General features: G+C 43.8%; 1 protein-coding gene across 1 annotated transcript in view; it reads left to right on the top strand.

Moving 5' to 3' along the window:
* AATF (apoptosis antagonizing transcription factor) overlaps positions 1-14,972 on the top strand; it is a gene marked incomplete at its 5' end in the record, with an annotated part of 117,019 nt that overhangs the window by 85,663 nt on the left and 16,384 nt on the right. Inside the window, 2 exons of the mRNA XM_081346588.1 lie at positions 2,563-2,643; positions 4,250-4,321. Coding sequence (XP_081202714.1) covers positions 2,563-2,643; positions 4,250-4,321 — 153 coding nt within the window. The remainder of the gene's footprint in view (positions 1-2,562; positions 2,644-4,249; positions 4,322-14,972) is intronic.

Raw genomic sequence — 14,972 nt, 5'->3', positions numbered from 1 at the left:
CAAGTCATAAAAGAGCCGACGTTGCCTACCCCTGCACATGGGCATAGATGCTTAAAATGCAGTTTTAGAGATAGTCCCCGACTTACGATTACAAATGAGACCAAAATTTCCATTGCTAATAAGGAAGGCAGTTGTTCAGTGAGTTTTGCCCCATTTTGCAACTTTTGTCACAATTGTTAGGCAAATCACTGCAACTGTTAAGTGACTCATGCTGTCATTAAGCGAATCTGGCTTCCCCATTGACTTTGCTTGTCCGACGTTGGCTGGGAAGGTTACAAATGGTGACCACATGATCCCGGGACAGTGCAACTATCACAAATACGTGCCAATTGCCAAATAGCTGGATTTTGATCACGTGACGCTGGGGATGCTGCAAAGTGGTTGTAAGAGTGAAAAAACGATCACAAGTCACTTTTTTCAGTGCTGTTGTAACTTCAGTCATTTAAATGAATGGTTGCAAGTAAAAAACTACCTGTGTTACGTTTGCCAACTTAGGATAACATGTCTACGGCTGGCATGATTTTTTCCCCCCTAAACTAGGGCAGGTTAACACCTCATATAGTTTGCCCATTTACATGTATTTCTAATGTTGAGTGTCCTGAAAATTTTTGAACAATAGTGTCGTATCATTTGTTCAGAGCTCAGTGTTTTGGCCACCCTGCAAATCTCCTTTTTTTCCTGGTACATCACTTTGACATTTGGGTCAAGGAGAAAAAAAATAGGACAGAGGTTTTAAAAAGTTTCTCTCACCTTTAGTTCAAGCTGAAGAGGGCTTGGGTAAAACCATGAAGAAGGAGGAATTGTAATTACAAACATTTTTATTTTAAGACCCAAAATGGCACTGCTTTCATCTGATTTACTTGTTGGGGAGCCCTGGATCAGGGAGGCAAATCTCAAAATCCAATTACCACAATCTTAATATAATCTTAATTGCTGTAATCTATTTTATGGTAAAGTCAGATAAATGTGCAGTGTAATAACTGCTTAAGTGCAGGGGTGTTTTGGTCTCCGTCCCATTAAATTATAGCAGAGTGAGCTTACCAGAGACATTAGAGCCAAACCACCAAATATATTGGACACCCAGCACCCGAAGCTCAGGCAATATTTTAAGAAGAATGAAACCATTTTGCCAGCGCACCTGGGCTTTTTCCAAATGCATCCACTGGTTTTTCAGCAGTGAGTTGCTGTTTCAGCCCTTTGAATCTCTCTCTCTTTTTTTTTTAATTTCATTTTGTGTTTCCTTTAACACACTTCCAGTGCATTAGCCAACAGCTGTAATTAAATAAATATCCTTAATTAAACAAAAGTAAAAAAAGTATATGTATATTGTCTTTTTTCTCCTTCATTTAGAATTGGGAAAATACAGCATTTGCCCCTTAGCACTGCATTTCTTTTTCATTTCTAATTTTTAAAAGAACTTTTACAGTTAGTCCTCGACTTACAACAGTTAACTTACAACGGCACTGGGAAAAGAAACTTATGGCCATTTTTCACACTTACAACCATTGTGGTATCCCTGATTAAAATCCAGACTCTTGGCAACTGATTCATATTTATGACGGTTGCAGTCTTCCAGGGTCACGTGATCCCCTTTTGCGACCTTCTGACAAAGTCAATGGGGAAGCCAGATTGACTTAACTGTGTCACTAACTTAAGAACTGCCGTAATTCACTTAACAATTGTCTTTTGTGGCAAGAGAAATCTTAGGCTCAATTGTGGTTGTAAGTCGAGGACTACCTGTGATTGTGGGCAAGCCATCTGAGGTTGGTGCTGCAGGTCCTGAATTTCAACAGCTCCGATCTTGAAGCCACAACGTCAGGGTCCTGAGAAGGGAACAACGCAGATAGTCCTCAATGTGCGGCCATAATGGAGCCTGCCCATTATGGTTGTAAGTCATGACGGCTGTAAAGAGAGTCACCTATGTGACTGACCCAATTTTACAACCTTTTTTGCAGCAGGTTAATGAAATAATAAAGTGAACCCATTGTTCGCTGTCAGCCCTTTCACTGAAAACCAGAAATAAAATGCCAGTTTTTAACGAAAACCATCATAAAATATAGTCATGTGGCCATGGGGTGCTGCAAACAGCCATAAACACAAGTCAGTTGCCAAGCACCGAACATGCAGTCACATGGCGGGGGGTGGGAAGTGACTGTCAGAACTTTGGAACTGGATTGTAAGTATCCCCAGGGAGATGGGTCATAACTTTGAATAGTTGCTAGGCAACCAGTCATAAATCAAAGACTACCTGTGCCAGGGGTAGGCAACCTTGGCTCTTTTATGACTCATGGACTTCAACTCCCAGAATTCCTGAGCCAGCATGGCTCAGCATGGAAACCTCTCCCTTTCTCCTCAGCATAGCTGGCTCAAGAATTCTGGGAGTTGAAGTCCACGAGTCATAAAAGAGCCAAGGTTGCCTACCCCTGACCTGTACTATGAAGGCATCTCAGAAGATGGAGGCAGCAGCTGATGGGGCTTTTTTTTGGATTACAATTGTTGATTCCATCATTTTTGAGAAGGAGATAGAAGCCCTTTCCATACTGTCATTCCTTATTTCCGTAGGCAGTGGCTGGCTATCCAGAAGTTGAGGAGTAAAATTCGGAAGAAAGTAGACACCAAAGCCAGTAAAGGAAGGAAAATCCGGTGAGTAGAAAAAGACACGTGGTTTTGTGTCCTCTTAACTTCTGGATTATAGTCACCTCCTTTTATGAAAAAAGCTAAAGGCGGTCCTGTTACAAACAATTCTGTTTAGTTCTTTCTGTGGTTTTTTTTCTGTCAGTGTTAAAAATAGATTAGGGCTCTCCAAACTTGGCAGCTTTAAGATTTCTGGACTTCAACTCCCAGAATTCTTCAGCCAGCCATGTTGGCTGGGATTTCTGGCAGTTGAGGTCCACAAATTGCCAAATTTGGAGTCCCCTGAAAGAGGTGATGAAATATTTCAATCTACATTGTCTTTGTTGGGGTTCTCCATGCTTGGGGAGATTAGCACCAAGATGCAGGTCAGGGTTTCTGTAGACATTTTACCTTGTATTTCAGCAAATAGAGCTCAGCACAGCCATCCACATTATTAATGTTTGTGGGATACCTCATTCCAAACCACCAGTCAAAATCTTTCCAAGAAAACATCCAACCAACTGTGCAGAATTTGACTGCCACAAGGCAGCCTCCATTTCTGGACCATTGTGTGGGTACTGATCTGATTGAGCCTGGTGTGCCACAATAATATATATAAAGAACCTTTCATTACCCAACTAGGTAGCATCACCAATGTTTAAAGGGAGTGGAGTTTGAAAATTGAAGTTGTTGTAGGTAAGTAGGTAGGTAACTGATGATATTACCTAGTAGGGTCATGAAATGCCTGAAAAAAACAGCCAAACTGAAAGAGCATCAAGGATCCCAGAATCGTTATTGTCCTTCTCCTCTTCTTCCTCCAACTTTCCACAAAACCCCACTCCAGTGGTGGGATTCAGCCGGTTCGCACCGGTTCGGTAAAACCGATAGCTAAATTTTGTGGAGTTCGGAGAACCGGCTGAACCCATGCTGCTTCTGGAAGCCCGTTCTAGGCCTCGGAGGCCTGGAGGTGGTCTCCCAGGCCTAGAAGGGCCCACCAGAAGTGTGTGGATGTCACTTCCGGAAGTCCATTCTAGGCCTCGGAAGCCCAGGCCTGCATCCACACAGGGAACTGGATGTTCAGGTATTTGAATCCCACCACTGCCCTACTCCCTTCTACCGGTAGCCCTGATGATGTTACCTAGTTGGGTCATGAAACATCTGCAAGAAAAGCAACCAAGCTGAGAGAGCACCAAGGATCTCAGAGTTGTTGTCACCATTGTCCTCCTCCACCTCCTCCTTTCCACAAACTCGACTCCATTCTAGACTTGATGATGTTACCTAGTTGGGTCATGAAACATCTGCTAGAAAAAACAACCAAGCTGAGCGAGCTTCAAGGATCCCAGAGTTGTTGTTGTTGTTGTTGTCCTCCTCCTCCTCCTCGTTGCAAACCCACCCCCTTCTAGCCCTGATGATCTTACCTAGTTGGCTCACAAAACATCTTTAAGAAAACAGCCACGCTCAAAAAGCACCCAGCACCCCAGCGTTCAACTCAGAGCTACAAACGCTCTTTTCCACGAAGCCCTAGCTAAAGTCCCGTTTTCCTGGGATGGGCAAAGCTTTTCAACCCTTCCTTAATGCCTTCTCTTTTCCTTTCCCTCCTCTCATCCCCTCCCTTCCCCCCCCCCCGGCCTTCCAGGTATCATGTCCACAGCAAGCTGGCAAGCTTCATGGCACCCATTGACCACTGCACAATGAATGATGATGCCAGGTTAGTAAGCAGTTAATTACGCTTCTGGAAGGGCTTTGTGACAGCTTGATATTGACCTGTTCTTCAGCCTGTCACCGTCTCGGGTTCTTTTGTATCAGCCAGCCATTTGTCACAGGCCATGCCGCCCCTTTATCCAGGCCCAGCCAGCTGCGTGTGCTTCCCACACTCTCGCACACCCTGCCAAATTGCACACCGTGCTTTTCCACAGTTCAGCCCAGCCTGTGCCCTTGATATTTGCCGCTTCAGTGCTTCAGGGAGAGCTGAGTTTGTGGCGTGTGCTTTTAATTTCCATTTTTAAAAAAAAAAATAACCCGGGGGGGGGGGGAGAGGGAAGGATTGCGGTGTTATAGCGCCTTTGGTGACATCTTAAGGAAGAGATTTACAGGGATGTAAGTGCAGGCTCGCAAAACGCACGCCCCAATTATTTCCATTTAAAGTTGCCACCAAATTCTTCCTTTCTTTTGCCGTAACAGATGTGCCTGTGGTGATCCCTCTGGAATTAGATTATTTGGGATTTTGTGGTGGTGTTTTGTTTTTTTTGAAATGACAGGATATTGTTGCAAGTTCAAGATAAACATACGTGACTCTTGTGGGCTTAGTCCGTTTCCGTTTAATCAAAGGCATAAAATGGATTCTGGTCCATGAAAGCTCATGGCATGGTGAATTTATTAGGTTTTTAAGGTGCCATAAGACACTTTGCGAAAGATCAGACAATTTATTGGTTTAAGAGCGTGTTCTCTCTCTCTCTCTCTCTCTCTCTCTCTCTCTCTCTCTCTCTCTCTCTTTCTCTCTCTCTCTCTCTCTCTCTCTCCCCCCCCCCTGTCTCCCTCTCCTCTCCTCTCCTCCTCTCTTCATTCCTCCTTTTTTGGTGAACTATCAAATAATAGAACCAGATCTTCATGAACTCTTCATTAACTACACTTTCTTGCTCTAACCAACCCAGGAAACTCTGTTTAATGGTGTTTGAAACAAACCACTGTTTTCAGCAACTCCTGTGGCTCAGGTGTCATTTGAATACGGCTTTTGTATTTTCAGCAGACTAACACAGCTGCTCGCTGAGAGCTTTTAAGTTAAAAATAGAAGTCAGCAATGCTAAATAATGCTGGTTGCTAAACATGTGCCGATTTTTGCTTCATGATACAATGGTGAGATGTATAGTCTGTACTGTTGGTGTCTACAATTCATGTGAAGACAACTGTCCAATTTAAAATTCTAGCTTATACCTTCCCATTCCCATATCTTTGCATACCTCTGTGTGTGTGTGTGTGTGTGTGTGTGTGTGTGTGTGTGTGTGTGTGTGTGTGTTGTAATGCAAAGCTCATATATGCATGAAGGAGGGAACAGTAATAATAATAACACAGCTTTCTTTAGCGGCAGTGGAAGGTAATTTCATTGTTTGCAAGTGTGAATTACTAGATTGAAAATGCAAATACACATTTCACAGTGGTGTGATCATGCACTCAGCCTTTTGCTCCACTACTTTGAAGGCTTCACCCCAAAACAAATAAAAGTCTTGTACAGCGGGGAGCGCTGCATGTTTATAGTGTGAAAAAAATCAGAAAAACAGGGTTGTGCTTACTGCCTATAAAATAAATTAATTGTACGGAGATGGCTGACAACACCAAATTCCAACTAAAGAAGGAAAACTAGATAAATCTTCAGATGTAGGAGCTATCCATCTGGGACACGAGCCTTTTGTTGGAAAACAGTTACTCATGAATGGTTCTCCCTTGTCCAGATTTTAAACCAGAGATTGTCCCCAGAGGGTGTAAGGTGGGGAACCCCAAAAAAACTATGGGGTTAATGAACCATCTAAGCACGATATATATCTATATTAGACTGTTGTCCAGGGAAAAACCACCAAGCCAAACCTTTATTGCTTAAAAGCGTTTTTCAGGTAGAGAACCATACTAAAAATAAAAAGCTCTCTAGAACACTGTTTGTCAACATTGGCTGCTTTAAGATGGGTGGACTTCAGCTCCCAGAATTCCTCAGCCATGCTGAATTCTGGGAGTTGAAGTCCGCCCATCTTAAAGCATATTGGCTGGGGCATTCTGGAAGTCCACACGTCTTAAAGTTGCTGAGGTTGACCAAACACTGTTGAGCATTCGATAGAATAAGTTATTATAATTGCAAAGAATGGGATGCATTGGAAACTCCTTAGAGCTCCAGTGATATTTTAAAAGAGGACCATCTTCACCAGATGCCCTTGCCCCCACATCAGACTTCTCCCTCTCTCTCTCTCTCCCCCTCTCCCTCCTACCTTATAGGGTTGTTGTTGTGGGGGAAAATGGAGAAAAAAGGAGAAATAAAGAACGGATATGTTTGCCAATTTGAATTATTTGTAAAAATAATTAAAAGGCGGGATACAAACCAATAGTCGCCTCTAGGTGAGATGACAGCATAGAACTCATAAATAAATAAATAAAATAATTAGCCTCAGCAAACTTGGATCTTACAGTTAATCTCAGTGCACCCAATTATATTGTAAGAAGCTATCAAGCCTTTATCCATTCAGTCCTCCAAGAAAGAGAGCTGGAGAGAAGGAGCAGCTAAAGGGGAAAGTTCTTCTATGGCAGTGATGGCGAACCTTTTAGAGACCGAGTGCCCAAACCGCAACCCAAAACCCACTTATGAATTGCCGGGTGCCGGGTGGGTGTGGCCCATTGGGTGGGCGTGGCTGCGGTGGTAACTGGAGACTGGGTGGGATTAAAAAGTTCAATCAATCAGTTCCAACTTTGCGAGATCTTTTTTTTCCCCCGTGAGAAGTTGAAATTGATTGATTGAACCTTTTTTTTTGCACACAGCGGCAGAGGCCTAAAGCAAAAAGGGTTTATAAAACCCAGCTGAAGGCCTAGGACTGGGGCGACGGTGCATGTGCCCACAGAGAGGGCTCTGTGTGCCGCCTGTGGGCACGCGTGCCATAGGTTCGCCACCACGGCTCTGTGATAAAATACATCCTTGCAAGACTTGATTGGCCGCAGTGCTTAAGGCACTGGTGATGCAATGAAGCCTTGCCAGTGTTCCCTTTGCCTGGGCTCCTTATTTTGCAGAGATTTCCTGGAAGAAATGATTAGAATCTGTATTTCTAAGGGAAATACTGCCGGCATCAAGTTCCCTTCGTCCTGTGCGCTCCCACAGGGAGGGCCTTCTCAGGGTGCCGCCGGCAAAGGATTGCCGGCGGGCAACACCCAGGGGCAGGGCCTTCTCTGTGGGCGCACCTGCCCTTTGGAACCAGTTACCCGTAGAGCTCAGGACTGCCCCTGATTTTTGTTCGTTCCACCGGGACCTGAAGACCTGGCTCTTTGAGCTTTCCGGCCAGGACTGAGAATTTTTAATTTTTAACTTATTGTAATTGGGTTTTTTAAATCAGAATTATAGAGGTTTTAGATTTTTAATCAAGGATAATTTAATCTATTTTAATTGTTATTAACTTTTTGTATTGTAATGTTGTTTTAATTGCCTTGTGAACCGCCCTGGGTCCTACGGGAGAAGGGCGGTATATAAGTTCAATAAATAATAATAATAATAATTTTCCAAAGAGTGTTTTTTAAAAATATTATTGGTCTGATGGTGTGCTGAGATTTTACAGGAAGTGACCGGCTTAAATTTAGGCAGGGTAGAAACAAGCTCGTACACCCGGCCACCCACCTACCTTACAGTTACCTCAGCAGGCACATGAGTAATGCTCTCCTTTTTAATTGACGTTCGCTTTTTAAAGGCAGCCCTCGGCTTAGCGACCACAACTGAGCCCAAAATTTCTGTTGCTAAACAAATCAGTTGCGGGTTTTTTCCAATTTGACCACCTTTCTTGCCACGGTTGTCAAGTGAATCACAGCAGCGGTTAAGTTAGTAACGTGGATTGTCCAGTGAATCTGGCTTCCCCCGTTGACTTTGCTCGTCAAAAGGTCACAAAAGGTGATCACATGACACCGGAGCCGTCATAAGTATGAGTCGGTTGTGAAGCGTCCAAATTTCGATCCCATGTCTTACGGGGTTGCTGCAATGGCCATAAGTGTGAAAAACAGTCATCGATCATTTTGGTCATGGTCATCTTGACCGGTCACTAAATGAAGGTTGTAAGTCAAGGACTGCTTGTATTGTTAAGAGTGTCGGTGGTCCTGTTTTATTCAGGGGCCCCTCTGCTCCTTATCGGATGTCAAGACAAACGTTCATGGCACATTTTTCGATGGCCGGTTGGAGGACGGGTTACGGCTTGCTTGGCACTAACTCAGATTGTTATGATTTATAATTTGCCTTTCGATAGGGCGGGCGGGAGGCAAGCAGCAGCAGAGGGGAACAGAGGCCTTGTTTGTGCCTGTGGGGAGGAGAAAGGAGCCGTAGCTGAAGACAAGATACAGTTCTGACCTGCCAAACTTAGCTTCTGTAAAATTGATTTACAGTAGCTATTTATTGTGCCTTATTCTGACTTTCCCGTAAGGAGCACTAGCAGGCCTCGCTTGTGCTTCTGCCCTGGTTTGTTCCCCACAACAGCCGTATGTGTTAGGCTAGATCAGAAAAGTACAAGGTGAATTCCGTGCTTGAACTGGATTTCAGTCAGTGTCTTAATAGATTAAAAATACCTAGAATCATAGGACTAGAAGCGATCTCGGAGGTGTTCTAGTTCCAGGGGTAGGCAACCTTGGCTCTTTTATGACTCGTGGACTTCAACTCCCAGAATTCCTGAGCCAGCATGGCTCAGCATGGAAACCTCTCCCTTTCTCCTCAGCATGGCTGGCTTAGGAATTCTGGGAGTTGAAGTCCACCAGTCATCAAAGAGCCAAGGTTGCCTACCCCTGTAAATCTAGTCCAACCCCCTGCCCTTGGCAGGAGTCCTTACAGCATCCATTGCACGCAAATGTAGATGCCATATTTTCTTGAAAACCTCCAGTCATGGAAGACTCACAAATCCAGAAGCATGCTTTCTATTCTCCTCACAGTCCTCACAATCCCATCGCATTGGTCCATCCCAGCTGGTTAGGCAGGGAAGGTATGTTAGGCCTTCAATTGGTGGAGTCTAGGAAGAGAACCTCTCTGCCATGGCCCCCATCCTGTGGGTCATTCTCCCTCCAAATATGAGGCAGCCCCCCCCAACTCTCCTCACCTTCCAGAAAGGCATGAAAACATGGCCCTGCCCTCTTGCTTGGGGGTTACAGAGGAGCATGCAGCCGTGGGGCTGATTAGTGTCCTGAAGACCTTCCTCCACCTTTTAATTAGCTTTTAATGTCAAATTTTAGCTATTTTTGGCCATTATCTAAATTTGATGGGCAGTTTTTATCTTTTAATATTTTATTTGTTCACTACGGGCAGTTTCTAAGATGGATGGATAGATAGATAGATAGATAGATAGATAGATAGATAGATAGATAGATAGATAGATAGATAGATAGATAGATAGATTGATTGATTCAAAATTTTGTGGCTGGCAAAGAGTTAAAGGGAGACTAGTATAGCTATTTCAAGCTCTGTAGCTCTCATCAGCTAGTCTTACCCTTTTGGGATTCAAACCTGGGCAGCTTGCATGTTAGGCTGCTGTATTAACCTTTAGGCCACAGGCTTCCCCTCACTCCTGTCAATAGAGGCCATAGCTATACTAAAGGTAAAGGTAAAGGTTCCCCCGCACATGCGTGCTAGTCGTTTCCAACTCTAGGGGCCGGTGCTCATCTCAGTTTCAAAGCCGAAGAGCCAGCACTTGTCCAAGGATGTCTCCGTGGTCATGTGGCCGGTGTGACTAGATGCCAGAGGTGCAATGAACGCTGTTACCTTCCCACCGTAGTGGTCCCTATTTTTCTACTTGCATTTTTACGTGCTTTCGAACTGCTAGGTTGGCAGAAGCTGGGATGAGTAACAGGCGCTCACTCTGTTACGCGGCACTCGGATTCGACCCGCCAAACTGCCGACCTTCTGATCGACAAGCTCAGCATCCTAACCCAGTGAGCCACCGCGTCCCTATAGCTATACTAGTCTCCCTTTAACTCTTTGTCAGTCACAAAATTTTGAATTTACAGTGTTCACAGTAAATTCACAGATGCTCCTTGAATAGAATGAAACGCAGAACAGACTGCTTTATATTTGGTAGACCGGGTGCTCCACCCATCACATGATTGATAGGTAGGTGGATAGGAAGGTAGATAGATAGATAGATAGATAGATAGATAGATAGATAGATAGATAGATAGATAGAATGATAGATAATCTTTGCTTATAAGGATTCATGCATTTTAAATGGGGGGGGAAGCTAAGCATTTTCTAGCAGTCCTGTCTCTACCATTCTCTCTCCCCCCCACCCCCTTTGTTCTTAATGCGGCTTTCCAAAAATATTTTTGAAATGCTTTTATTTAGTTTCAATTTTTGTTCAGCAATCCAGCAACTTTGGATACTAATCAGGGTTAGCCAGAATAATGCATTATGTGCCTGCTCCCCCCATTGGAGTTATGATTTAAAGGACACAGGTGCAAAAGGCATTTAAATGGGAAAAGTTGTAACAACTCAAAACGGCAGAGATAAAAAGCGAATAAAACGATGGAAGAAGCAAAGGGGCGCCATCTCCCCTCACCGCCCCGAGAGGTCAAAACCACTTTAATCTGGAACTTGGAAGCAGGTTGGGGCATCACAGGTGAGGATTCAGAAGTCTCCCGAAGGCCTGCAGGGCTTTATATAGAACAGGTGGTCTCTTGAATGACCTCAGTTTGCAGCTGTTTTAAATTTAAATTCCCGATCTAACCTCGGATTTGCTAGGTGAGATGCAGGAAGACCAGACGTTTGTCTGAATCTTCACGGTTTACCAATCATGCCAATGGAATGACTCTTCTGTGCTTCGAATTGTGCTTTGCCATTTAAGGTTGGGATGGGCATAGGAAAGTTAATACAACCCAGGTGGCCAGAAAGGCCCAACAGAGACTCCACCTCCTCAGAGTCTTGCGGAAGAACAGGGTAGAACAACGGCTAATGACCTTCTTCTACCGGTTTACTATAGAGAGCGTCCTCTCGTACTGTAGTGGTTTTGGTATGCTGGTCTGACAGCCGCGGATAGGAAAGTATTACAGAGGGTAGTGAGCACAGCACAAAACATTGTGGGCTGTCCCCTGACACCACTGGATGACCTCGCCAGGGCCCACTGCCTTGGAAGAGTGAGGAAAATTCTCAGGGACGACTCACACCCTGGTCGGTACCTCTTTACTCTCCTACCATCGGGTAGGAGATACAGGAGTATAGCCAGCCATACACAGGCTGAAGGAACAGCTTTTATCCATGGGCTGTCAGGCTCTTGAACGGGAAATAATTTTATAAACTTTATGTCAGGACCCACCCCAATCCACGTCTTAGGAAAACAAAAACTCTTGGAGTCAGTTCTAGTCCAAAAGGAATTTTTACTAGGACATGCTTGGTTGTGGAAATACAAGACAGGACTTGGTATTGTTTTACAGATTGAAACTTTATAAAGAGTTCCTGGTTCAACCCCCCCTTCCCTCAACCCCATTTGGTCAGCCCCCCATCATTTTCCTTTCGTGGGAAAAAGGGAACTTCGAATCTTTATGGTTATTGCCTTCTTCCTTTACAGATTCAAATGGAGACACAAGCCAGATGCCTTCTTCCCTAACCCTCCCTTTTGTTCCCTCAGTTCAAAAGGTTTCCCTTGGACTTTGAAATAACCTAAGGCAGGCTGAATCCACATGCGCTCCTCCTTCCTCGGGAGATGGCAGAATCCATGGGGGGTTGGGGGAATAATGTTTTAAACATACATTTATGAATATGATATAAATGGATTCTGACACTTTATGTATGATTGACTTGCGAGGCCGGTGTGTTGTGCAATCAGCTCACATGGTGTAATAAGATGGAGGGTTTGTTGTCACTGTGAGTTGGGGGTGGCTCAGCCAATCTCAATGTATACATGGTTGTACTTTGACAATAAAGGTTCATTCACTCATTCATATCCTGAAGGGCAGAGACAGAGAGGAGAAAACTCGAGGGCAGAGTCCCTGGCAAGAAAGCCTGAAGGAAATTAGCCATGCCATCCGCTGAGGGATTACAGTTGTGCCAGTTGAGGTGATCCTGTTTTTAAAGCGGGCGATTCTCCGGTGTTCCTCTCTGGTCCTTTTACTTGCATTGCTGGCTGGGGAATTCTGGGAGTTGAAGTCCACAAATCATACGTAAATCAAGATTCAATCATCCAGACCAAAAGTTACCTAAAAAGGTGAAATCATGGCCCAACTGGGCCAAAGTGTATTAAACTTGAGACGTTTCATTATACACATCCAAGTAACTTCGGGCCAGTTGACATGATTTCACCTTTTTAGATCCTTTTGGCCTGGATGATTGAGTCTTGATTTACACATCGTGTTTCATTTGGGGGAGAAACCCCTTGCAGTCAGTATGGCGAGAGTTAGTACATTCCAACTACTCTCTGACTCTCTGCCTTAACCCAGCATTTTCATTTTGACTGAAGGCGTTACTTGGATGAGTAATGAAACGTCTCGGTTTAATAAACTTTGGTCTAGTTGCCGTGATTTAATCTTTTTAGATAAGTCCACAAGTCTTAAAGTTGCCATCTTGGATCCCCCTGCTTGTAAAGTCAGGAACCTACCGTATATCTCAAATCCAAGCTTTAAGGCCTCAGTGCATTTCCATGACATAAAAGTGACTGGGTAAGACAAATCCTTTTTAAAATTATAGTCTTTTAACCTGCATCTTTTGGGCCTCGATTAGATCTGTGGGGGAATTTGGCTTTGAAACTACAGATAGTCTTCGACTTAGAAGAGTTTGTTTACTGACCGTTCCAAGTTACAACGGCACTGAAAAAAGTGACTTATGACTGTTTTTCATACTTATGACTGGTCATGTGATCAAAATTCAGATGCTTGGCAACTGGCTCATGTTTATGACGGTTGCAGTGTCCAGGGGTCATGTGATCACCTTTTGCGACCATCTGACGAGCAAAGTCAATGGGGGAAGCCAGATTCGCTTAACAACCATGTTAGTAACTGAACAACTGCAGTGATTCAGTTAACAACTGTGGCAAGAAAGGTTGTAAAACGAGGCAAATTTCACTTGTCTCGCTGACCAAAATTCAGACGCTTGGCAACTGACTCATATTTATGACGCAGTGTCCCAGGGTCATATGATTCCCTTTTGTGACCTTCGGATAAAGTCAGTGGGGAAGGCAGATTCACTTCACATCTGTATTACTAACTTACCTGCAGTGATTCACTTAACAACTATGGCAAGAAAGGTCGTAACACGGAGCAAAACCCACTTAACAAATGTCTCACTTAACCACAGAAATTTGGGGGTCAATTGTGGTCGTAAATCGAGAACTACCTGTATTTTGGGTGCAGAAATTTTGCAATTCCTTAAAAAGGACCATTACTCCAGAGGTTCCCCCCCCCTTTTCCACCTTCACCTTCAGCCATCAATTGCATCTTCTTTACCTGATGCTGAAAACAAGATTCTTGGCCCTTCCACCTCTTGTTTCTGACAAAGTAAACTCACCCAGTCTAATAAAGAAGGAAGTGAATTTGCTTATTTAATTATTTGTGAAATCATTTGGTTCTCTCTCTGCCCCCCTTTGTAAAAATCCAGCCGTAAATTTGCCAAACCCCTTTTTCATTACCGAGATTTCTATCCTTTAAAAGCACGAAAAAAATAAATAAGAATAAACTAAATAAAAAGCTAACCTGTTTTAAGAACGGCCGACGTGATTTGTCATCTTTTCCCAGTGAGACAATTTGTCATCCCTTGCCTAGAATCTGTTAACAAAACAGTCAAGCTGTGAAAAGGAGAATTCATCCCAGACACAGGGGATATTAAAGTACACAAAGGAAGGTGCTTCCCTTCACACACGTGCGCGCCCGCACACACACACACACACACACCCTCCACATCTCTTTAGACACAGTCATTTCTTTACAGTGATTAATCTATCCAAATTTCAGTGCAAGGGAGGAAAAGGGAAGGAGAACAAAAAACTCTCAGCGAAGTACAGATAGTCCTCGGCTTAGGACCACAGTTGAGCCCAACATTTCTGTTGCTAAGCGAGACATTTCTTAAATGAAGTTTGCCACATTTTGTGACCTTTTTTGGCCACAGCTGTTAAGTGAACGACTTGCACTTGTTAAATTAGTAACACGCTTCTTAGGCTTCGCCATTGACTTTGCTCATCAGAAGGTTGCAAAAGGGGATCACATCATCCCGGGGGGACACTGCAACCGTCATAAATATGAGTCAGTTGCCATCACATGACCGTGGGGATCTTCGGCAGCTGTACGTGTGAAAAAGATCATAAGTCCACTTTCTCAGTGAAGTTTTAACTTTGAACAGTCACTAAGTGAAATGTTGTAATTCGAGGACTACCTGTATTTTCAAGCCATTGTTCCTTGTTTGGTATGGGACAAAAGCGAGATTTGCAGCAGATTCTTGCAGGCCCAGCCAGGGGTGATTGATTTCTCTACTCTATGTATCCCAAAGATGATTTTTTTCACGAGGCAACTGGCCTTCCTTGTTTTTCTTTGAAGACGTTTCGCTTCTCATCCAAGAAGCTTCTTCAGCTTCTTGGATGAGAACCGAAACGTCTTCAAAGAAAAACAAGGAAGTCCAGTTGCCTTGTGAAAAAGCATCTTTGGGAAACCATAATCTGGATGACTGAAAATGT

Source organism: Vipera berus (assembly GCF_964194415.1).
Source record: "Vipera berus genome assembly, chromosome: 1".
Taxonomy (NCBI): Eukaryota; Metazoa; Chordata; class Lepidosauria; order Squamata; family Viperidae; genus Vipera; species Vipera berus.
The sequence above is the reverse complement of the archived record's forward strand: the minus strand, read 5'-3'. Positions and strand labels throughout refer to the sequence as shown.